Below are 26,806 nucleotides of genomic sequence, written 5' to 3' on the forward strand. Positions count from 1 at the left end.
TATTTCTATAGATATATACAAGTAATACTGTACAGGAGCAGACATAGGAAGGAATAGAGATGAATTCAGGGCTCTGTAGGTCACAGCAGTATTACATATTGGGAGGTAATATGTGTATTGTCATATATATATATATATATATATATATATATATATATATATATTCAGTGGTATATGTTGTTGTGATTGGACTGTTTTTATCAGGAACCCCTCCTCAAGAGATGCTACATCTCTGTAGGTTATCCTGCCCAAATTTCAGAGTCAAAAATTGATCAATTAGACTGAAGCTGGATGGATTTGTGCTCATCAGACACGCAGCCACACACACACACAGACAGAGTTCACAACACACATACACATTCGCAAACACACCTGGACTCAACCACCTGTAGTGGCATGCATGGCTTATTCAACATCATTCTGTGTGTACAAATCTGTCTCTGTTACACAGCTTGACAGGCAGTTTGTTGTAACAGAACACATTGGGGAATGAGGCATAGGTCATCCACCACAAGCCTTCCTATAGGGGTCACAAGGGGTCAAATGTGTCCTTCTGTTGTCCAGTCTTGAGTCAACACATGATCCTATTGGCCCTTCTGCCATGGGCTAAAGTGCTAGAGAGAGGGAGTGGCTGTGTGTGTATGTGCGCTTGGAAGAGAGGGCCGAACTGTCACTCAAACAGAGGCTCATAGAGTCTGTGTATGTTCTCTCTGCCAGCCACACACTCTTATTGGCCCAGGGCAGATAGGGGTGGGCGTTTATAGTCTGTTTAGTCCCCACCTCAATAAGACAATTCCCCCTCCAGAGAAGGCAAAAACAAATTAATGACAGTGTCTTCTTTCTCCATCTATCAGTCTGTCCAGCTCCCAGTGTCCTCCAGTCTGTTTACCAGGTGCAGTCTTTCTTCATTAGTGTGAGGACCTTGCGTCCAAGGCTGGCTCTCCAGGGCTTGACGAAGCTCTTCATGTTGACGATAAGACGGTTCTGCTTCCTGTCTGCATGGCCCGCCACCAAGTACTCCCCACCTAAGTAGTCAAAGCATAAACAGAGACATCATTAGCTCAGCAGCCCTGCATGTGTGTGTGTGTGTGTGTGTGCATGCGTGTGTGCGTGAGTGCGTGCATACGTACGTAACTGTGCGTGTGTGCACACGTGTGCCTGTGAATGCGTGTGTGTATAGGTGTGTGTGTGTGAGACTGGCCTGGGTTGAGGATGGGGCAGGTGCAGCCCCGTGCGGTCCAGGACTCTGGGTAGAGTGTTACTCGTCCTTTCTGGATCTTCACCTTAGTGCTCTGACTCAACACCTTCTGAACCTTCACCTCCAACTCAGCATGGGAGCCCTTATCATGGGCTGACAAGACCTTAACCTTCAACACTGAGAAAAAGAGGGAGGGGAAGAAGGGGAGAGATATAGGGGGGAGAAGAGAGAGAGAGGGAGGGAGGGGAGAGATAAAGATGGAGGAGAGAGAGAGAGAGGGGGGAGGAGAGAGGGAGAGAGAAAACGATAGGAAAGGAGAGAGGGAGAAAGAGGGAGGGAGGAGAGGAGGGAGAGAGAGAGAGAGAGAACAAGAAGGAGGGAGGGAGATATGAGACAAAGATAGGGAGAGAGAGGGAAAGCCTTTATTGTACAATAAAATACTGTTTACATAGAGTTATCAATAAACAAACAACACAATGGAAACCAAGGAAGCAAAAAAACAAATATGGTGTTATTACCACAATCTCTCTCTCTGTTGTTCATGTGTGTCTCAGTACTCACCATAGGCAAACTTCATGGTGCAGAAGAGTTTGCTGTTAGCCAGGACCTGCTCCTTACACTCACATTTCTCTGCAGGGGACACAATCATATTGACATATTACACACCAATACCCCATCCAGATATGACTGACACCTGCTTTGTGTGTGTGTGTGTGTGTGTGTGTGTGTGGACGTAGATAAGTGGTGACTTAGGAATGTGAGGACAGTGTGTGTGGGTATGTGTGTGTGAGATCAAGGAGGAATTTGTCTCACTCAGCTGAAGGCCCTGGGAGGTCTCGGAGAGGGACATTTTGGAAACTGTCCACAGACACACATAATTACAGATCTTTGTTCTCTGCCCTTGTAAGGATGTACAATAACTTTCACTACTTAACCATTAACAGTTGGGCACTGGGCTGTGGAGCAGACTGCATACCCCCCCCACACACACACACACACACACACCATGGCCCCATGTCTAACCTGAGTAGTGTAGGGCAGAAAAGAGCTCATCTGCCTTGAAGATCCTCACCAGCTCACTGGAATTACCCTCCAGATTATACAGGTCCAGATCTGACCTGCACACATATACACACACACATACACACACACGCACACACACACACACATATTATAGACTTGCTGTTAATATAAACTTAATATTATAGATATCATATCTGATGGTGTGTGTATGTACATGTGGATATATATATATATATGTTGTAAATGACTACTGTAGCTGGAAACGGCAGATTTTTTATGGAATATCTACATAAGCGTACAGAGGCCCATTATCAGCAGTTCCAATGGCACGTTGTGTTAGCTATTCCAAGTTTATCATTTTAAAAGGCTAATTGATCATTAGAAAACCTGTTTGCAATTATGTTAGCACAGCTGAAAGCTGTTGTTCTGATTAAAGAAGCAATACAACTGTCCTTCTTTAGACTAGTTGAGTATCTGGAGCATCAGCATTTGTTGGTTCGATTAACGGCTCAAAATGGCCAGAAACAAATACCTTTCTCCTGAAACTCGTCAGTATATTCTTGTTCTGAGAAATGAAGGCTATTCCATGCAAGAAATTGCCAAGAATCTCATACAATGCTGTGTACTACTCCCTTTACAGAACAGCGCAAACTGGCCCTAACCAGAATAGAAAGAGGAGTGGGAGGCCCCAGTGCCCAACTGAGCAAGAGGACAAGTACATGGAGTGTCTAGTTTAAGAAACAGACGCCTCACAACCGGTATACAGTTGAAGTCGGAAGTTTACATACACTTAGGTTGAGGTCATTAAAACTTGTTTTTCAACCACTCCACAAATTTCTTGTTAACAAAATATAGTTTTGGCAAGTCGGTTAGAACATCTACTTTGTGCATGACACAAGTAATTGTTCCAACAATTGTTTACAGACAGATTATTTCACTTATAATTCACTGTATCACAATTCCAGGAGGTCAGAAGTTTACATACACTAAATTGACTGTACCTTTTAAACAGCTTGGAAAATTCCAGAAAATTATGTCATAGCTTTAGAAGCTTCTGATAGGCTAATTGACATAATTTGAGTAAATTGGAGACGTACCTGTGGATGTATTTCAAGGCCTACCTTCAAACTCAGTGCCTCTTTGCTTGATATCATGGGAAAATCAAAAGAAATCAGCCAAGACCTCCAAAATTGTAGATCTCCACAAGTCTGGTTCATCCTTGAGAGCAATTTCCAAATGCCCAAAGGTACCACATTCATCTGTACAAACAATAGTACGCAGGTATAAAACCATGGGACCATGCAGCTGTCATACTACTCAGGAAGGAGACGCGTTCTGTCTCCTAGAGATGAACGTACTCTGGAGCGAAAAGTTCAAATCAATCCCAGAACAACAGCAAAGGAACTTGTGAAGATGCTGGAGGAAACAGGTACGAAATTATCTATATCCACAGTAAAACAAGTCCTATATCGACATAACCCGAAAGGCCACTCAGCAAGGAAGAAGCCACTGCTCCAAAACCGCCATAAAAATGCCAGACTATGGTTTGCAACTGCACATAGGGACAAAGATTGTCATTTTTTAAGAAATGTCCTCTGGTCTGATGAAACATAAATAGAACTGTTTGGCCATAATGACCATCATTATGTTTGGAGGGAAAAGGGGGAGGCTTGCAAGCTGTAGAACACCTTCCCAACCGTGAAGCACGGGGGTGGCAGCATCATGATGTGGAGGTGGCAGCATCATGTTGTGGTGGTGCTTTGCTGCAGGAAGGACTGGTGCACTTCACAAAATAGACGGCATCATGAGGAAGGAACTTCATGTGTATATATTGAAGCAACATCTCAAGACATCAGTCAGGAAGTAAAGCTTGGTTGCAAATGGGTCTTCCAAATGGACAATGACCCCAAGCATACTTCCAAAGTTCTAACAAAATAGCTTAAGGACAACAGAGTCAAGGTATTGGAGTGGCCATCACAAAGCCCTGACCTCAATCCCATCGAAAATTTGTGGGCAGAACTGAAAAAGCGTGTGCGAGCAAGGAGGCCTATAAGTCTGACTGAGTTACACCAGGTCTTTCAGGAGGAATGGGCCAAAATTCACCCAACTTATTGTGGGAAGCTTGTGGAAGGCTACCCAAAACGTTTGACCCTAGTTAAACAATTTAAAGGCAATGCTACCAAATACAAATTGAGTGTATGTAATCTTCTGACCCACTGGGAATGTGATGAAAGAAATAAAAGCTGAAATAAATCATTCTCTCTACTATTATTCTGACATTTCACATTCTTAAAATAAAGTGGTGATCCTAACTGACCCAAGACAGGGAATCTTTACTAGGATTAAATGTCAGGAAATTTGGAAAAACTCTGTTTAAATGTATTTGGCTGAGGTGTATGTAAACTTCTGACTTCAACTGTATATATGACTCACCCAGACATGCAGTATCCTGTAAAGGGGTCGCAGTCTCCCGCACAGTCGCACAGACGGCAGCCGTAGTCATGGAAACCCCAGTATCCCACCATGCACCTGTCGCAGTGGGAGCCCCCCACGCCGGGCTTGCAGACACAGTCTCCGTTGGTAGGGTCACAGAGAGACCCCCCGCCCAGGTGGAATGGTATTGAACCCAGGGGGTGGCAGCCACATGCTGGGGGGAAGAGAGGGAGGAGAAAGAGAGGGGAGACATGGCACATCACATTTTCAACTAAAACTCCACCACAGCTAATCGGCACTCAACCCAATGTTATCTACTCATAAATAAACCACAGACATTCATTTTGATCTAGTTGCACCTTACCACAGCGAATCAAATCCCCCCACACTCAATCACAGGCAATTCAATTCACCACACTCAACCACAGCCAATCAAATCCACTCAAAGTAAACCACTGCACACATTCAGATTGAAAACCTAATGCTGGCAACATTTCCAGTTGAGTATATATTTGTTTTTCTACCTAGGACTTTATTAGGCAGGTATTAGTCATGTAGAGTTCCCTTTGTGTAACTGTCACACAGATAGACACACTCCAGAGCGTGCCACCTCATTATAGCCCAGCCTGGAGGAGGAAGTGATAAGACTGGGAGAGGGAGAGAGACCACTTCCCAAAGGACTCTGGACTGACTGGAACAGTCCAAGGTTTTCCTGGACCACGAAGCACAATGGTCTCTCTGTCATCCTCTTATCAAATCGCCATCACACACACAAGGACACATGCACGCGGCTACCACAGGCGCATGCACCCAAGCACACACACGGGAATGCACAGTCGCGCGCACACTCTCACACATCTTTCTCAAATACCTTCCACAGTTCTCTCTCCTGTCTCTCTCCCTTCTCTCTGCTGAGTGTTCTTTTAACAGCCTGCAGCAATATAAGATAGAGGGACAAGCACAGTCAGTGCTATGTTCTGCCCACTCAACAACCACCACACACACACACACACACACACACACACACACACACACACACACACACACACACACACACACACACACACACACACACACACACACACACACACACACACACAATCACCCCCCCTATAAAAACACACAACTTGCAAAGGCTCAAAACACACACACACCACATAAAATGTACCCATAAATTCACATACACATTGTTGCTGTCCTCATAGTATGTGAATTACAAGAGAACTTTGCAGGGGGTGAGAGTAACAGCCAAAGTAGTCACCATAAATCTGTACTCATCAGAGCGAGGGATACAAAGGGGGGGGACGGGGACTAGAGAGACAAGAGGAGGGAAGAAGAGATGGGAAGGGGAGGAGGAGGGGTGGTGTAGAGCTTTATTTCTGTTGTTTAATCCTACCCCACTGGCAGTAAATTACTATATAACCAGAGCCAGACCCCCTGTGTCTCTCCCCCGTTCCCCTGTCTGGGTGCAGGGAGATGATGTCACAAGGCTCTACTGTCTGAGAACCAGACAAGGCTGTACCTTTATCACTTATCGCCGTGGGCAACAAATATAAGATAAGATGCATCTGTTGTTTCATTCATTTTGTATCTTTCATTATCAACAGACCTTGTAAAGACCCATGCAGACCACGCACGCACGCACGCACACACACACACACACACTCACTCCCTCACTCACTCACGGACACACGCATGCACGCACAGACACACACACACACACACACACACAATCACACACTCATAAAGACAGGGGAATCATTACACTGACATCGAAATCCCCAAGGCATATGTAAGGCAGCTAGGAGAGACAGTCTTTCTCTTCAGGGTTCTCCCGATTAACGATAATAAACTTGAACTTCAAATCATTTCTCTTCCTGAAAATCATCTATTGAGGACCTGTTGAGACTGTAGTGTTCAGTCGCCTCAAGTTAATCATTACAGAAGAACAATACCAGCCCAGAAGCAGCAAAGCCATCGACACACACACACACGCAGGTGCACACACACACTTTCCCTCTCTCTCATGTTGTATAATAGGATCATGTTGTTTAATAGAACATTGTTAATACAGTAGTTGTATAATAATTGGAGTTTAGAGATGAGAATGTGTGGAGAGGTGTGTGTGTGTGTGTGTTGACGCAGTGAGCTCTCACAATGAGAACATTATGGGTCTGTAGTGATACGTGACAGAGCAGCTGCCCGAACAACCACAGAACACACCCACTTAGAAAACAAACAAAAATGTATCTCTCACACACACTCATTGTTACTGTATGTGTGTGTGAGCTTGCGGCTCGATTGTGTGTTTTCTTTAAAGAGCTCCGCCATGCCTGGAATTGGAAATATGTTCCTAGAGACAGAGGGAAATTCCTCAGTTGTCAGATTTCAACCTCACTCTGACACTGGGGTTCCCCTCCTAAACGTGTCCTGTCTACAAACATTCCCCAAATATGTGTTCCACTCTCACTTGTTGACAATGTGAAAATACCGATATGCTACAGACTTCCCTAAAGGCAAACCTAAACACATGCACACAAGCATGCAGTGACGCACAAACACACACACCAGCCAGCGTCTCCCCAGCCTTCTGCATAACTGTGGGGCTGAGCTCACTGGGTCAAATCAGACAGATAATCTGAGAATGTAACCACTGTGGTGTTTATGGATGGGTATCTAGTGTTTACTTAAGTTCCATCACAGAGCACAAACAACACACACACACAAGGCCCTTGGGTTAGATGCGGAAGACATATTTCAGTTGAATGCATTCAGTTGTACAACTGACTAGGTATCCCCCTTTCCCGTTCCTTACATGAGCCACCACTGTGTTGGTGATGACGAACCCCTCCAGTGACTCACAGGTGAACGCAAACAGCACACACTGACACTCAGACACACACACACACACACACACACACACACACACACACACACACACACACACCCACACAAAGAACCAGGTGCCCATCAGGAGCAACATTATCCAGCACGTCTCGGCTTGCGATCTCAGCAATCAGCATTCCGGGCAGGAATGAGTTGGCTCTGCCAGTAAGGGTGTGTGTATACGGTGTGTATGTGTCTCATGTTTTCTGGATTCCTACGGTGTGTGTTTATGTGTGTGAGTGTTTGTGTGATTGAGTCAGTGAGTGAGTGATAGAGCAAGCCAGTGAATGTGAGTCAGACATGGGTTCAAATACTACTTGAAATCTTTGAAGTACATTGAGCTTTTGCTTTAGCCATCTGGAGTGCGTGTGTGAGAGTTTGTCTTACTTTTACAGGAGTCCTGGGCCGTGTGCGCCCTCTGGGGGTCTCTGTAGAAGCCAGTCTTACAGCTCTGACAGTTGCGTCCCTCTGTGCTGTGTAGACACTCACACACACCTCCGCTGCACTGGCCGGACTCCCGCCACACCGACCAATCAAAACTGCAGCTCTGGGCATGCCCGTTACACTTACACTCTATAGTGAGACAGGGCGGGACATCAGAATCACAGATATCTGTCAATCTTCTCTAAACAGGCCATAATTGGTCATTATGATCAATGATCGCTGTAAGTAGGGCCGTGAGTTTTTCCTGACCAGATCCTATCCTCAGATAAAACTCCTGGCCCTAGCGTATCGTGAATAGCAGTAGTGTCACTCACTCCTGCACTCGTGTGGAGCCCCTGTGAGTCCGTCCGCAGGTTGCCAGGGTCGGTCATTGTAGAGCGGAGCACAGCGCTCACAGTGAACACCTGCAGTGTTGTGACTACACACACACTTCCCATGAACCTGAGAGCGAGGAAGAGGAGAGGGAGAGGAAGAGGAGAGGAGAGAGGAGAGGAAGGAGGGGACAAAGAGGTCAGTGTAAGGGAGAGAGCAGTCCCCACGTGAGAGCAGCAGCACCCCAAGTCTAACCCCTGGGGGTCGGGGGGCTCCCCTGCCTGTTCTCTTTCAGGTCCTGTCCTGTAATTGCTGAATGGAGATTGATTGTTTGGCTTCATCGCTGGAAATGAACATTGGCCTCATGACGAAAGGGGCCTGAAAAGGACAGTGTGTGTGTGTGTGTCTGCGGAAATATGCAGCGCTGAGAGCACAATAACAGTCTCCTTGTCATTCCTGTGAGTGGTTAATGATGTGACCTAGGTGGGAGGTTGACATGGCATCTGAGGTAGCTATTTATCTGTTTGGGTTACAGTGCCTCTGTGTGGGGAACAGAGACACAGAGAGAGGCCTGAACACACACACGCACACATTCAAGCACACTGATGCATGCGCACACACACACACTGAACACAAACGCTCAACAACACTCCAACACCTGTGGTAGTTTCTGTTTCCCACGGTGTATGGCTATAGAGGCTGCTGCCCTCTACCTCAAAATGCCCTCTCCCCTCTCCCCTATGCTGCACAGACGCTCACACAGAGGGTTAAACACGGGCATGGGAGAGACCTGTAGCTACCGGAACTGGGACATATCCCAGGCCCTTTCACTAACCCCAGATCTAACCCTAACCTTATCTCAAACTCAATACCAGCCACTGTGCCAGCCCAAGACATAACCCCAACCATATTCCATCAACCAGGAGAATGGAGGAAGATAAGGACAGGCAGGTAAGACAGTGTGAGAAATGGATGTGGTAGGTCTGGAATGGACAAACAAAGAGAAAAGGAGTGAAAGAACTCTGTGTACATAACTACATCAATGAGAATGAAATCATCTGTAACCAGGATTGATTGTGGAAAAGGGGGAAGGAGGCAAGTAGAGAGAAGAAGAGAGGGGAGGAGAAAGAGGGGGGAAGGAGAGAAGAGAGAGACATTGGCTAAGCTCCAGACAGCTGGTGTTCCAAACAATTTCACATGTTTACCTGCGGGATATGGGACAATTAGCGCATACACAAACACCAATACACACACGCACAAATACAAACCCAAGCAGCAAGGTTTCCAAGCACACACACAAATAAATTGCACATACATATACAAATGCACACACACTAATGCCTGCACCCCCCACCCCCATCTCCAAGAGCTTGTGCGTGTTCCGTTTTGACAGGCCTGTATTTCAAACACTCTGACCCTCTGATAAAGAGGTTGTTGAACATGGACAGGGAGGGGTGGCAGAGGGTACAGAGGGGTGCTCAGGAAGACCTCGACAACTCCCCCCCACTAAATCTTTATTGGCTAATGTGAAATTAAGTCATTCATCAGCAGTGTGTGTGTGTGTGTGTATGTGTGTGTGTGTGTGTGTATTCATCCAAACAACATGAAGTGTGTGTGTTAATCCGATCATCAGCGTGTGTGTGTACTCAGGCAAACACCTGTATAGCACAATACTCTCCATGAGGTGCAGTCTTTAAATTCCAACACCTCTGCAGAAACTCATTCTCAGACTCCAGTTACTGTGCAAGTCTCTATAACCCTGAGATACTCATACTGCCTCTCCGCTTGCTATGCGAATTGCTGCTAACTCTCCAGTAGCTGAGCATGGGCCAGGAGGGTTGGATGTGGGTCAAAAACTGGCTCTGTGGTCAACTCAGAATGGCTCACACAGACCATGATTACCCTCCCATGTGGTCTGGACCTGTGAGCCCTGCAACACAACAACAAAAACACTGTTTCTCCCCAAAAACACTTTGGACTGCACTAAACTTTCTGGGCACTAATAGCCCTCAATATCAAGGTCACTGATTACTGGGTTTACTCTACTCACACAAACACACACACACACACACACAGCTTAGTCTTAGTGAATCTTTGAGAAGCCCCTCACCACGACACACTTAGGGGGGCAGGGTTGGCTGTGGATGTGGTCGGCCCGGTCTACCCCGCCCACCACACGGTTTCATTTGCTGAGGCCTTCCAGACAAGAGATGCGCAGAGCTGGGTTCGTGTAACTCAATGGGTTCGCCTGGGCATGTTCAGTAGAAAAACGTTTTGGAACGTTGCAGACTCAAATGCCATGAATAGAACTGACACGATTTCTTAAATCAGAGAGGCATGTTTGTTCTACATAATACATTTATATCTGAACGTTGGCCAACGTTGTGTCAGTCCTCCTGTTGAATGCTGCCCTGGTACATGCTTGTCCCTACCTATGTGAAGCCAGCCACATTAACAATTAGCCACAAAAGTGGAATTGCGGTTCAGAATAAAAGTCCCTCATTGACAAGCCTCTTCCCCCTCAGGAGGCTAAAAAGATTTGGCATGGGTCCTCAGATCCTCAAAATGTTCTACAGCTTCACCATTGAGTGCATCTTGACTGGCTGCATCACCACTTGGTATGACAACTGCTTGGTATCCAACCGCAAGGCGCTACAGAGGGTAGTGCGCACAGCCTAGTAGTACATCACTGGGCCCGAGCTCCCTGCCATCTAGGACCTCTATACCAGGCGGTGTCAGAGGAAGGCCCTAAAAATGGTCATAGACACCAGCCACCCAAGTCATAGACTGTTCTCTCTGATACCACATGGCAAGTGGTACCAATGCACCAAGTCTAACCCCAAGCCATAAGATTGCTAAATTGTTAGTTAAATAGTTAACCAAATAGCTACCCAGACTATCTGCATTGACCCTTTTTGACTCATCACATACGCTGCTGCTACTGTTGACTATCTGTCACTCTATTCCTAGTTATATGTACATATCTACCTCAATTACCTCGTACCCCTGCACATCAACTCGGCTAAATACATTGGGTACCAGTACCAAGTTATCGTTACCAATTGTGTATCTATTACTACTTTTATTATTGTGTTTTATTTTTTCTATTATTTCTCTATTTTCTTTCTCTCTGCATTGTTGGGAAGGGCCTGTCAGTAAACATTTCACTGTTAGGCCACACCTGTTGTTTACAACAACAACAAAAATGAAATCCTACTGTGGATGTATTAGACTGCATAATATGCATTGTACTGCCTTACCCATGGATTGTGCCCCCAGGAAATAGGGTATCAGCCTACATACATAATCACACCCATAGAAAACAATTCTCGAGAGTTTACACAAAAATTAGCATCTTAGCTCTCATTGCAAGACATTGACTGTGGGGAATCCCTTTCCCAGTCAGTCTATTCTGCATATTGAACATTCAAATTGCACTGAACAGCCCAACCTATGTGACACCCACAGAACATAACTATGTAGAGTTTAAACACATATTAGTGTATTAGCTCTATTGTAGGACTCGGAAACAACTGTGAAACCAGCCACATTAGCTCACGAGTCCACCTATTGTGTATTGAAAATTCAGATCTAATATGGCTCATTTCACAGTGGTTTTAGAGTCCTGCAAAAGAGCTAAGATGCAAATATTTGTGTAAACTCTACATAGTTATGTTCTGTGGGTTTCACTAAGTAGGCTGATACCCATGGATTGTGCGCCCATGAAATGGGGTAAGGCTGTACAGTGCATACTGTATGCCCCAAAGCAATTATGCAGTCTAATACATCCACAGTGGGATTTCAATCATGTTTAATGTTTATTGTCAAACTAATAAATTATTGTATTTCATATTAAATTATCTAACAACATTCCAACCTTAATTAGCATTATCTAGTCCAAATATAGCATGATTCCACTATTTGTATTAGTTTGCGTCACTTTCAATTAGGGATTTTTATTTTGAAGGCAAACCAAAAATTACACTACACCACACACAAAGGACAGGCACCGGTGACCATAGCAATGGAGTAAACTAATATTTTCGATGTGTGAAAACACCTACTCACCTACTCATTCAACACCTACTCATTCAAAGGTATTTCTACATTGTAAAATAATAGTGAAGACATCAAATCTATGAAATAACACATATGGAATCATGTATTAGGCAAAAACAAAGTGTTAAACAAATCAACATATATTTTATATTTGAGATTCTTCAAAGTAAACCAGCCTTTGCCTTGATGACAGCATTGCACATTCTTGGTATTCTCTCAACCAGCTTCACCTGGAATGTTTTTTCCAACAGTCTTGAAGGAGTTCCCACACATGCTGAGCATTTGTTGGCTGCTTTTCCTTCACTCTGCGGTCCAACTCATCCCAAACCATCTCAATTGGGTTGAGGTCGGGTGATTGTGGAGGCCAGGTCATCTGATGCAGCACTCCATCACTCTCCTTCTTGGTCAAATAGCCCTTACACAGCTTGAAGGTGTGTTGGGTCATAGTCCTGTTGAAAAACAAATGATAGTCCCACTAAGCGCAAACCAGATGGGATGGCATATCGCTGCAGAATGCTGTGGTAGCCATGTTAATTAAATGTGCATTGAATACTAAATAAATCACAGTGTCACCAGCAAAGCACCCCCACACCTCCTCCTCCATGCTTTACAGTGGGAACCACACATGCAGAGATCATCCGTTCACCTACTCTGCGTCTCACAGTTAATTAGTTAACTCTTAATTAACTTATCCTCTGCAGCAGAGGTAACTCCGGGTCTTCCTTTCCTGTGGCGGTCCTCAGTGGGGGACAGTTTCCCCATAGCACTTGATGGTTTTTGCCACTGCACTTGAAGAAACTTTAAAAGTTCTTGACATTTTCTGGATTGACTGACCTTCATTTCTTAAAGTAATGATGGACTGTTGTTTCTCTTTGCTGTTTTGAGCTGTGCTTGCCATAATATGGACTTGGTTTTTTACCAAATAGGGCTATCTTCTGTATACCACCCCTTGTCACAACACAACTGATTGGTTCAAATGTATTAAGAAGGAAATAAATTCGTAACTGTTATCGAGGCACACCTGTTAATTGAAATGCATTCCAGGTGACTACCTCATGAAGCTGGTTGAGAGAATCAAATCAAACTTTATTTGTCACATGCGCCAAACAAAACAAGTGTAGACTTTACCGTGAAATGCTTACTTACAAGCCCTGTAACCAACAGTGCAGTTTGAAAAGAGTTAAGAATATATTTACCAAGTAGACTAAAATAAAAAGTAATAATAAAAAGTAACACAATAAGAATAACAATAACGAGGCTATATACAGGGGGCACCGGTACCAAGTCTGTGTGCGGAGGTACAGGTTAGTTGAGGTAATTTGTGCATGTCGGTGGGATTGAAGTGACTATGCATAGATAATGAACAGCGAGTAGCAGCAGTGTACAAAAGGGAAGGGGGGGGGGTTGTCAATGTGAATTGTCTGTTGGCCATTTTTATTAATTGTTCAGCAGTCTTATGGCTTGGGGTTAAAAGCTGTTAAGGAGCCTTTTGGTCCTAGGCTTGGCGCTCCGGTACCACTTGCCGGGAATAGCAGAGAAAACAGTCTATAACTTGGGTGACTGGAGTCTCTGACAACTTTATGGGCTTTCCTCTGACCCCGCCTTCCTGGATGGCAGGAAGCTTGGCCCTAGTGATGTACTGGGCCGTTTGCACGACCCTATGTAGCGCCTTACAGTCAGATGCCGAGCAGTTGCCATACCAGGCAGTGATGCAACTGTTCAGGATGCTCTCGATGGTGCAGCTGTAGAACCTTTTGAGGATCTGGGGACCCATGCCAAATCTTTTCAGTCTCCTGAGGGGAAAAGGTTTTGTCGTGCCCTCTTCACGACTGTCTTGGTAGGTTAAGAGCATGATAGTTTGTTGGTGATGTGGACACCAAGGAACTTGAAACTCTCGGCCCACTCCACTACACCTGTGTCGATGTTAATGGGGGCGTGTTCGGCCAGCCTTTTCCTGTAGTCCACGATCAGCTCCTTTGTCTTGCTCACATTGAGAGAGAGGTTGTTATCCTGGCACCACACTGCCAGTTCTCTGACCTCCTCCCTATAGGCCGTCTCATCATTGTCGGTGAGCAGGCCTACCACTGCTGTGTCGTCAGCAAGCATAATGATGGTGCTGGAGTCATGTTTGGCCACGCAGTCGTGGGTGAACAGGGAATACAGGAGGGGACTAAGTACATACCCCTGAGGGGCCCCAGTGTTACGGGTCAGCGTGGCAGACGTATTGTTGCCTACTCTTACCACCTGAGGGCGGCCCGTCAGGAAGTCCAGGATCCAGTTGCAGAGGGAGGTGTTTTGTCCCAGAGTCCTTAGCTTAGTGATGAGCTTTGTGAGCACTATGGTGTTGAACTCTGAGCTGTAGTCAATGAACAGAATTCTCACATTGATGTTCCTTTTGTCCAGCTGAGAAAGGGCAGTGTGGAGTGCGATTGCATCATCTGTAGATCTGTTGGGGCGGGATGTGAATTGGAATGGGTCTAGGATGTCCGGGAGGATGCTGTTGATGTGAGCCATGACCATCCTTTCAAAGCACTTCATTGCTACCGATGTGAGTGCCACGGGGCGGTAATCATTTAGGCAGGTTACCTTCGCTTCCTTGGGCACAGGGACTATGTGGTCTGTTTTAAACATGTCGGTATTACAGACAGAGGTTGAAAATGTCAGTGAAGACACTTGACAGTTGTTCTGCGCATGCTCTGAGTACGCGTCCTGGTAATCCGTCTTTTCCAGCGGCTTTGTAAATGTTGACCTGTTTAAAGGTTTTGTTCACATCGGCTACTGAGAGCGTTATCCCAAGAGTGTGCAAAGCTGTCATCAAGGCAACGGGTGGCTACTTTGAACAATCTCAAATATAAAATATATATTTGATTTGTTTAAAACTTTTGGTAATTACATGATTCCATATGTGTTATTTCATAGTTTTGATGTCTTCACTACTATTCTACAATGTAGAAAATAGTACAAATGAAGAAAAACCCTTGATTGAGTAGGTGTTTCCAGACTTTTTTTGACTGATACTGTATGTGCTGACATATCACCAATCAGAGCGTGGTGGAATGCGAATGCCCCTCAACCAATGAAAACATGAGGAGGGTGGGGCCGGTTCAGGCCTGACCCCACCCACAACCGACCCCGCCCCGTTCCATGTGCCATGGCGAGGGGTACTCGGAATTTTCAGGACTTTTTGGGGAGTAAAAATATATTCCCATTCAAAATCCTATTTTCCCTTAACCTAACCTAAACCTCAAACCCTAACTCCTAACCTAACCGTAACCCTGACCTTAGCCCCAAACACTAAACCTAACCTTTAAGCCTAAAATAGCAATTGAAGAAATTCAGAACATGAACAAAGTCCTGACTTTTCAAAAAGTTTCTTGTTTTCCTACCTTGTTAGGACATTCTGGTTCTAATTAGGCAGGAAAACATGTACACAAACTCACACCCTCCCGTCTTGTTTGAGTGTGTTTACAGGCTTCTAATCTCTCCTCACTGTCTTGCCATGATCTGGTTGTTTGGGTTTGGTAGATATGACCTTCCTGGGTCGAAACAGAGACAGAAAACAAACTGCTGACAGAAACAGAGAGAGAGAGAGAGAGAGAGAGAGAGAGAGAGAGAGAGAGAGAGAGAGAGAGAGAGAGAGTACTTATATAACCTCATACCGTCCCACGTCTCAATGCTTGTTTACCCAACTCTCCCTCATATCACACGACACACTGACGTTCCTACAACGTTAGGTCATGTTGTATTGTGATATATCCTAATGTTTAGAATATCAACATTTAAAAGCTTAAAACACATTCTGAGGATGCTTTTGTAGCCTAGATAGAGTCAAGTCCAAACTAAGTTAACTAGGTGTAGCACACTGGGTTACTAGATAAGCCAGTGATATTATGGGGGAGGATGACAGACAGACACCTCTGATTACAGTGGGCTCACACAGAAGAGACAGACTGACCGGCTGCAACCATACAAGCTCCTAGATACTGTAATACTGCCACAGACACTGCTATTGTGGGCTTAACACTCATACACAAAGTTATAGTTACCCACAGTCAGACAGTCTCTGTGTCTATGTCTTTGTGTCTGTGTCTCCAGTGTAAAGGTTCTGTTGTCACACTCATCACACTCACTTTCCCTGCTCTCTGGGCCTGCTGATTGCAATAGAATAGGCACTCTGCTTCAAAAGGCGTCGGGCGGAACTGCTTGTGGAGACGGCAGAGATAGACGTTCCACAGGCAGTCTGGAAACGCTCGCTGCATCTCTAATGTCCATCTACACACTGTGAATCAGCCATGTCCATTCACACCTTTATCAGCACACACTTTTTGAGACTTCCACACCATCATTAGCCCAGTGCTGAATCCATATCAACATTTCCTTTGTAATCTGGATCACAGGAAAGGCAGCTTTTTATCTACCCAGACAGAGCAAGCCCAGCACAGGAAGTGGGACAGAGAAAGGTGATATCCCTCATCACTATGCTAATGACAGATACACAAAACGCATGCATGCACACAGACAGTCAGATATGCAGACAGAAACACAGACACACACACACACACACACACACACATACACACTCACCACGTGGTTGGTTCTGTCCCTGACAGGGCGGTAGCCGGGCGCAGGGACACACTGCTCGGCGTGCCCGTTGCAGAAGCAGCTGCCCTTCACAATAAGGTCATAAATGGCGAAGTGCTGGGTGAGCGGGGCTCCAACAGTGGGATCTTTGGCTTGGCAGGGACAGGATTGGCGCTCCAGCAGACGTATGCGCACGTTGGTCACCCTCAGCTGCTCCTGGCCTGCCACCCCATACGGGTCAAGAGATTCCCATTGGGGGAGGGCACGGTAGATCACCTGTCAATCAACCAATCCAACAGTCAGTCAAAATGATACGAGTTAGTGGCACTATGTTATTATGCAAGACTTGGTGACAACGCAGCTTCTTTTCTGCACCTCTCTCTCTGTCTCTCCTTCTTTCTCCCTCTCTGAGTCGTGCATCCCTAAATTGATGATCCCTCCATATTACCCTCCAGCCCAAGCACAACTGCCATCACCCTGGTGACTGCTCCTATGGCAACCTGCTTACACTGCTGCTGTTGTTGAGGGTGAATTATGTTCCTGAGAGGGCTGTGTGTTTCTGCCACAGATATCCCTGGGGCAGAAGTGTGTTTCTGCCACAGATATCACTGGGGCAGAAGTGTGTTTGTTTAAGGGGAGTTAGTTGTCATTGAGGGACGTGTGTGATGCTGGGAGGGAGTGTTATTGGAGGAGAGTATGTATTTTTTTATTTCACCTTTATTTAACCAGGTAGGCTAGTTAAGAACAAGTTCTCATTTGCAACTGCGACCTGGCCAAGATAAAGCAAAGCAGTTCGACACATACAACAACACAGAGTTACACATGCAATAAACAAAACATACAATCAATAATACAGTACAAAAATCTATATACAGCATGTGCAAAGGAGGCAGGATAAGAGAGGTAAGGCAATAAATAGGCCATGGTGGCAAAGTAATTACAATATAGCAATTAAACACTGGAATGGTAGAATGTACAGAAGATGAATGTGCAAGTAGAGATTCTGGGGTGCAAAGGAGCAAGATAAATAAAGAAATACAGTATGGGGATGAGGTAGATTGGATGGGTTATTTACAGATGAGCTATGTACAGGTGCAGTGATCTGTGAGCTGCCCTGACAGCTGGTGCTTAAAGCTAGTGAGGGAGATAAGAGTCCAGCTTTAGTGATTTTTGCAGTTCGTTCCAGTCATTGGCAGCAGAGAACTGGAAGGAGAGGCGGCCAAAGAAAGAATTGGCTTTGGGGGTGACCAGTGAGATATACCTAATGGAGTGCGTGCTACGGGTGGGTGCTGCTATGGTGACCAGTGAGCTGAGATAAGGCGGGGCTTTACCTACCAGAGACTTGTAGAATACCTGGAGCCAGTGGGTTTGGCGATGAATATGAAGCGAGGGCCAGCCAATGAGAGCATACAGGTCGCAGTGGTGGGTAGTATATGGGGCTTTGGTATCAAAACGGATGGCACTCCAATTTGTTGAGTAGAGTGTTGGAGGCTATTTTGTAAATGACATCGCTGAAGTCAAGGATCGGTAGGATGGTCAGTTTTACAAGGGTATGTTTGGCAGCATGAGTGAAGGATGCTTTGTTGCAAAATAGGAAGCTGATTCTAGATTTAATTTTGGATTGGAGATATTTAATGTGAGTCTGGAAGGAGAGTTTACAGTCTAGCCAGACACCTAGGTATTTGTAGTTGTCCACATATTCTAAGTCAGAACCGTCCAGAGTAGTGATGCTGGACGGGCGTGCAGGTGTGGGCAGCGATCGGTTGAAGAGAATGCATTTAGTTTTACTAGCATTTAAGAGCAGTTGGAGGCCACGGAAGGAGAGTTGTATGGCATTGAAGCTCATCTGGAGGTTAGTTAACACAGTGTCCAAAGAAGGGCCAGAGGTATATAGAATGGTGTCGTCTGCGTAGAGGTGGATCAAAGAATCACCAGCAGAAAGAGCGACATCATTGATGTATACAGAGAAGTATCCCTGACATAGATACCATTGGGTGAGGGGTGTGTGTGTGTTTTTTGGGGGGTTGACTGTGTGAGTCGAGCCCATGCTGTGTCCCCATTGGCTGTATGGCTGGCCTGGGGTGTGATGGGAGGAGCACTATTAAGTTCCCTGTTGTTGGAATAGGTCACAGAGTCACGGCATTGTGTTCGCAATTAAGGGAACACAACAAATAGGGCAAGGGGCGCCAGTCCGCGGGAGAGGAGGACGAGACAAAGAGCGGGCGAGAGATGCAGCCCCACATAACTTAGCCCTGGACAAAGGCTCTGCGATAGCCCGGCGACACCGCAGCAACACTGTCCCACACACACACACCCCACACACAAACACATCCCCAATGGACAATCCCAAACTCCACACACAACATCCAATGAACATTCCCAACTACACACACACTTACCCAATCAACATTCCCAAACCCTGCAGAGATTCCACAAGAGGCCTTCTGTATGCTCCAGCTGCAGGAAGTGGGCACAGACCTCATGCAACCCACACAACGAATGCAAACTCTAACACACATACAAACAAACAAATGAAGAATCGCATTCAAGTTTTTCGTGCATACGAAATGTCAAGTCATTGTCTGGGTATGCTCTCTCTGTCAAACTATAGAAACAGAGAGAGCAGTCCCACAGAAACCTTAGTTAGGGGGAGCATGTGGCTTTTCTACGCTCATAATCTTTTCTTCCTGTTACAATCTGAAAAACAGTGTAAGTCTGGCTTTAACAGCCCTAATTCCATCAAAGCGCTGTGGACTGTATTCTGGTAAACAGGAACAATGGGCATTGATGGAGGGAGAGAACAAGAGAGAGAGAGAGAGAGAGATCGCGAGAGGAGGGGGATGGGCCGTTTCGCCCGCAGGACCAACTTCCATCAGGGCAAAGGGCACTTCCTCCCTGACAGACAGAGAGAGAGAGGTGTGTGTGGGGCTCTGGTTGGAAGGCTCCCTCCCTAAGAAGATCACAGTCTCTATAACACCCAAACACACATTCTTCCAGCCCAGCTGACCTCATAAATAACACAAGGAGCCCTGAGCTCTCCAACAACCTCTTCAGTTAGTACCTGAACAAGCCTCCCAGGTTTTCCCCCATTCAAATGAACATGTTCAGCTCTCAGCACAAGAGATGACATGCTTTTTAATGTTCATCAGATAAAGGAGGGGGAAAGCTGGGAATACCTGCTCCCTCACAGTATCGCTCCAAGCTAAGACACACCTCCTCCCCCTCCCTCCTTCTTGCTATCCATCACAGCTAAACACTTATCTGATTGCAGGAGCCCAAACACTTAACACTGACTAAACACACACACGGGTGTATATACACACAAACACATACACACAGTCACCTACTCGACACATAACTGTCACTCCAGTTAAGCTCAAACATTCAATACGTAAACACACAGTCACACAGACACAAACACACAGTCACACAGACACACAGTCACACAGACACAAACACACAGTCACACAGACACAAACACACAGTCACACAGACACAAACACACAGTCACACAGACACAAACACACAGTCACACAGACACAAACACAGTCACACAGACACAAACACACAGTCACACAGACACAAACACACAGTCACACAGACACAAACACACAGTCACACAGACACACAGTCACACAGACACAAACACACAGTCACACAGAGATGCACTTGACATATTGAGCTAGTAGGTGAAAGCCTGACAGGGAAGGCATATTCGCGTGTGCACCTTGCCCTCTGTGTGGACATAAACACACGGAGCACAACTCTCAGCTCCCATGGTAAAGTACACACACAGTTCTGTACATGCCTTGCTGTCATCACCTCAGACAGGCCACAGACAATTGAGCTGTCAGCATTATGTCAGCATTATGATTTAAGTTAATGATGAACACAAGATAAATATAGTAGCCATAGCGATAGAGAGAGTGGAGGATGGTTTAGTATAGCAGGCTCTGTTTTGAGGAGCTGAAAAGACACTGGAGTCCGGACCCCTCCCCTGACCTCAGGGTCAACAGACAGGGGTTAGAGGGTAAAGGTCATGCTACTATCACAGTGTCTCGCTTCATTAAAGAGTCATTAAAGAGTCAACATGCACTCCATCGGGGATCATCAACTAGAGTCATTACAGAGTCAACATGCACTAGATCAGAGATCATCAACCATAGTCATTACTGATGCACTAGATCAGGGAACATCAACTAGAGTCATTACAGAGTCAACATGCACTAGATCAGGGATAATCAACTAGAGTCATTACAGAGTCAACATGCACTACATCAGGGATCATCAACTAGATTCATTACAGAGTCAACATGCACTACATCAGGGATCATCAACTAGAGTCAACATGCACTACATCAGGGATCATCAACTAGAGTCATTACAGGGTCAACATGCACTACATCAGGGATCATCAACTAGATTCATTACAGAGTCAACATGCACTACATCAAGGATCATCAACTAGAGTCAACATGCACTACATCAGGGATCATCAACTAGAGTCATTACAGGGTCAACATGCACTACATCAGGGATCATCAACTAGAGTCATTACAGAGTCAACATGCACTAGATCAGGGATCATCAACTAGAGTCATTACAGAGTCAACATGCACTACATCAGGGATCATCAACTAGAGTCATTACAGAGTCAACATGCACTAGATCAGGGATCATCAACTAGAGTCAACATGCACTACATCAGGGATCATCAACTAGAGTCATTACAGAGTCAAAATAAACTAGATCAGAGATCATCAACCATAGTCATTACTGATGCACTACATCAGGGATCATCAAGTAGAGTCATTACAGAGTCAACATGCACTACATCAGGGATCATCAACTAGAGTCATTACAGAGTCAACATGCACTAGATCAGGGATAATCAATTAGAGGCATTACAGAGTCAACATGCATTAGATCAGGGATCATCAACTAGAGTCAACATGCGCTACATCAGGGATCATCAACTAGAGTCATTACAGAGTCAACATGCACTAGATCAGAGATCATCAACCATAGTCATTACTGATGCAATACATCAGGGATCATCAACTAGAGTCATTACAGAGTCAACCTGCACTACATCAGAGATCATCAACTAGAGTCATTACAGAGACAACATGCACTACATCAGGGATCATCAACTAGAGTCATTACAGAGTCAACATGCACTAGATCAGAGATCATCAACCATAGTCATTACTGATGCAATACATCAGGGATCATCAACTAGAGTCATTACAGAGTCAACATGCACTACATCAGGGATCATCAACTAGAGTCATTACAGAGTCAATATGCACTAGATCAGGGATCATCAACTAGAGTCAACATGCACTACATCAGGGATCATCAACTAGAGTCATTACAGAGTCAACATGCACTAGATCAGAGATCATCAACCATAGTCATTACTGATGCACTACATCTGGGATCATCAAGTAGAGTCATTACAGAGTCAACATGCACTACATCAGGGATCATCAACTAGAGTCATTACAGAGTCAACATGCACTAGATCAGGAATCATCAACTAGAGTCATTACATAGTCAACATGCACTAGATCAGGGATCATCAACCAGAGTCATTACAGAGTCAACATGCACTACATCAGGGATCATCAACTAGAGTCCTTACAGAGTCAACATGCACTACATCAGGGATCATCAACTAGATTCATTACAGAGTCAACATGCACTAGATCAGGGATCATCAACTAGAGTCCTTACAGAGTCAACATGCACTACATCAGGGATCATCAACTAGAGTCCTTACAGAGTCAACATGCACTAGATCAGGGATCATCAACTAGATTAATTACAGAGTCAACATGCACTAGATCAGGGATCATCAACTAGATGCATTACAGAGTCAACATGCACTACATCAGGGATCATCAACTAGAGTCATTACAGAGTCAACATGCACTAGATCAGGGATCATCAACTAGATTCATTACAGAGTCAACATGCACTACATCAGGGATCATCAACTAGAGTCAAAATGCACTACATCAGGGATCATCAACTAGAGTCATTACAGATTCAACATGCACTACATCAGAGATCATCAACTAGAGTCATTACAGAGTCAACATGCACTACATCAGAGATCATCAACTAGAGTCATTACAGAGTCAACATGCACTACATCAGAGATCATCAACTAGAGTCATTACAGAGTCAACATGCACTACAATCAGGGATCATCAACTAGAGTCATTACAGAGTCAACATGCACTACATCAGGGATCATCAACTAGATTCAGCCGCGGCCCATTATTTTCTGACGTGGATGGTCGGGGGGCTGGATCATAATTGGAAATCATTTGTAGACGGCAAATGAACCGCTAGAAGCCCAAACAGATATAATGTTTGACTAAAACAATCATTTCAAACCTTGCTTACTTTTGTTTACGATCACGTGTCTCTCTCTTATGAGTGTGAATACTTGGGAACAGATTTCCTAAATGAAAATTACTTGGAGCTGATTACCTGGTGTTTTTACAGTCTTTTATGTCAAAAAAAAACAAAAACAACAACAACAACAAAAAATATGTATATATTTTTTATTCTCAGAAAATTTGGGCGGTGCAAATATAACCACCAAATTGGTCCCGTGGGCTGCCAGTTGGGGAACCCTGCACTACATGATCTCCCTGCACTGTGTACTGTTAGCTCTGCCTTGGTAGGAGCTGAAACCACTCACACACTCTTTCAGTTAGACATCAAGGAGCTGCCAGGAACCCTTTCATGCCACATAATCCCCACCCCCACCTGATAACCATCCTTCCCTAGTAATAACACTATCCTCCGTAGTGCTGCTGCTGTCTTGGGCTCTATGGACTACCCAGGGTGTAGAGAGCTGTAGAGAGGTTAGGGTGTGCAGACTGGAGTTCCAGCCCAGCACTAACACACCTGACTCAACTCATCACGGTTTTCATTAGTACCTGTATTTAGATTAGAGACCCATGATTCAGACACACAGGGGAATATGCAGGTTAGCTTTATGAATGGGGGGAAGTGGAGTGGACACTCCTGTGTGTAGTACAGTAGCCAACATCTATCATCCCTCCTTCCTTCCAGCTGTTCATCCGTCCATAAGTAAGGTGCCATGACAGGGCACATCCTGGACGGCTAGAGGTGTGAGTCTGAGCTGCTGTCTGGACTAACACCTGGTTCTGTCTCAGACAGTCCTGTCTGTCTCTGTACACACACACACACACACACACACACACACACACACACACACACACACACACACACACACACACACACACACACACACAAAGCCCTCCTCAATCCCTCCTCACCTCTCCCCTGGTACAGGGGTAAGCTCCAGAGTATTTGGAGGTGCAGGGGGCCCTGTCCAGCACTGCCTTTCCCTCCTTCAGTCCAAAGGTGGCGCTACAGTTCCTGGCGTAGTACTGCAATATCTTCCAGGTCTGCCCGAAGTCCTGCGAGCGCTCCAGGGTCATGGCGGTAGGGCGGGGCGAGCGGAACACCATGATCAGGTGGGTGAAGATGAATTCTGCCTCCAGATCCAGCTGCAGAGTCTCAGACTCCACTTCCCCGGACGACTGCCACCAGGTGTTGGGGTGGCGGAAGGAGGAGTCGGCCATGGCTGCAGCCAGGTGGGCCTGCAGGGGGAGGGCCGCATTGCACTCCCCACACCTGGCCAGGGGGCAGGGCACTGTGGAGGAGGAGGGGTCAGAGTAGGAGCAGTAGGGCTCGGTGCCCTTGTAGCCACACACGGTCTGGGTCAGGACCCTGCGGCCTAGCACCAGATTGCCCATTCGGGGGTTACACGCCTGGCTCTCACAGCGAGTGGCTACTCCCCCTACACGACCCAAATCTATAGGAAGAGAGATAGGACAGGTTATAGGAGATGGACGAGGATCTCTTGTGTATTTAATCTAAACTTGAAGCTAAAAGTTTAGACTTGAATGCTTCAGTGTGGACTTTGACAGAGATCAATTTTTGGGCAGCTATGGGAGGAGGATGTGCACTCCAGACGAGTTCCAGATGCATTGGGTGTGGGATGTAAGAACATCTTCTGGGGTACACTGCCATCTTTAAGAGCCTCTCCACGGCCAACATGCACACAGGGGAACGGGGGTTCATGTTTTTATATAACACAACAATTCTGTTTATAATGTGGGCAGGTATTCAAAATAGATTTTTGGCAGTCAACAATGGATGGTAGCTCACAGCAGCCTTCATTGTTATGGGTATTTTGAGGTTATTACATAGTTATAAAAACATATCGGTATATTTGTGTTTCGTTTGAAAACATTCTACATTGTAGAGAAAATCTCAGTGATATCATGAGACACGAGTTTCACCTCCACACAAACAGAATGTTGACCCGAGGTGGTCAACAGAGCGGAGCGTAAGGAAATACTTGTGTCACCGTTGCTGCACTTGTCAGGCGTATTGTTCCGAGACAGCGGGAACGCTACATTGTTGCACACAATGAATACACTGCCTATGAATTCAATTCGATTAGAAGCAGGGTTTTTTTTTTAAGAAAAAATACAAACCTGCAAGAATACCAGATAGTCCAGTGCAGGTAAAAACAGCAAACAAAGTCCACATCATAGTTCCGACCCACGAGCAAGTGTTCCCGAGAAGAGGTTAGCCGATGAGATACCTAGAGAGAAGCCTTGTGAATAGGCAACGCGACACCTCGTTGGTGTTATTCAAGTGGCAAATAGATGCAAGATTTCATCCTCCGAATGTAAAGCCAAGGTTCAAAGCCAGTATAGTCTTTACTTTCCCCTTTTCAATAACAATCAGATATGATCAAAGAAGAACAAAGACCCCAGTTTGACAACACAGCCGGTTCAGACACCCAGGGAAAAGTATTCCATTATTCCGCATTACTTCTGCAAAAGCCGAGGACTGATTTGCGTTCTCTCGTATTCGCCGGGACCTTCTACCTTACAGTTAGTTAATTTGCTTGCTAATAGCCTGAAGATAAACTGTGAATCTACTATGGAATACTGAGAGTGTGACAGCGGGCTTGCGGCTCCGCCCCGTCTCTTTGCATTTTTCTCTTTAAAGGAACATTCCTGGTCGTCAGGATCCAGTTAGTGTCAGGTCAGAGCTGGTACGCTGTGGTCATCCAAACCTCTCCAATCCACAGACACTCATCCGGATAAAAAAAAATACGGTAAAGTTTATTGACACATCGTTTAAACAAAACAAAGGAACACAGAATAACAAAACCCAGGGTCCAGAATTATTGAGACTCGTGAGCTGAACAGGATCCAAATTGGTAATAATTGCCCCCTTTTAGAAAGGAGACTCTAACCGCGTTTCCAACCAACCTTTTTATGCGAATAAAGTAGGCCTATATGTCCGATAAAAAAATGTAAATGTATTATGCGAGAATTAAGGTAGAAACGCGTTTATGCCCAAATATTGATATAACTATCATATCGAAGTAAACTTGGAGTTACGGAATGACATGTTTATGTTGTCATCCTACTACGACTCGGGAAAACATACAGTTTATTAGGCTACAGATGAAATAAATGAGGATGAACTTCACAGGGTGGTGAAAGTGCAAAGTGGTGAGTTTGATGCTCCTTTCCAATAAATATCGAGGATCTTATTCTGGTGATTTGATGAATCCATGCTTGGCTGCCGTTTGACAAATGAAAAGAATCTCCCTTTTGGCCATAATAATCTTATCATGTAGACTGTATCCACAACTGTATCTGCGAGCTGGTGGATAGAGCGCACGTGCCTATACCAGAGTGGGCACATTCGCTATATAACACATGTTTTGTGACATCAGTAGAGTTGAAAATACAATGGAAACCCATTTAACTTTAAAAATGTTAATTTGTACAT

General features: G+C 45.2%; 1 protein-coding gene across 1 annotated transcript; it reads right to left on the minus strand.

Moving 5' to 3' along the window:
• Nucleotides 1-25,996, minus strand: LOC109864540 (netrin-4). The gene is made up of 10 exons (XM_031798229.1): nucleotides 25,489-25,996; nucleotides 24,259-24,800; nucleotides 16,940-17,212; nucleotides 8,299-8,425; nucleotides 7,928-8,113; nucleotides 4,655-4,868; nucleotides 2,222-2,316; nucleotides 1,760-1,828; nucleotides 1,202-1,375; nucleotides 1-1,025 (listed from the first exon to the last, which is right to left on the minus strand). Exons 1-10 carry the CDS (start codon nucleotides 25,544-25,546, stop codon nucleotides 886-888), a joined length of 1,878 nt encoding a protein of 625 aa, XP_031654089.1. The 5' UTR covers nucleotides 25,547-25,996; the 3' UTR covers nucleotides 1-885.
• Nucleotides 25,997-26,806: the final 810 nt, after the last annotated feature.

Source organism: Oncorhynchus kisutch, linkage group LG19, assembly GCF_002021735.2.
Source record: "Oncorhynchus kisutch isolate 150728-3 linkage group LG19, Okis_V2, whole genome shotgun sequence".
Taxonomy (NCBI): Eukaryota; Metazoa; Chordata; class Actinopteri; order Salmoniformes; family Salmonidae; genus Oncorhynchus; species Oncorhynchus kisutch.

What these genes read in the sequence shown, in the direction of transcription:
- LOC109864540 (XM_031798229.1), bottom strand. Translation starts at nt 25,546, where the DNA reads ATGATGTGGACTTTGTTTGCTGTTTTTACCTGCACTGGACTATCTGGT. An exon ending in ACCCCTGTACCAGGGGAGAG is followed by an intron (nt 17,213 to 24,258) that starts GTGAGGAGGGAT and finishes GTTGATTGACAG; the next exon opens with GTGATCTACCGTGCCCTCCC. An exon ending in GGCCCAGGACTCCTGTAAAA is followed by an intron (nt 4,869 to 7,927) that starts GTAAGACAAACT and finishes TCTTCCCCCCAG; the next exon opens with CATGTGGCTGCCACCCCCTG.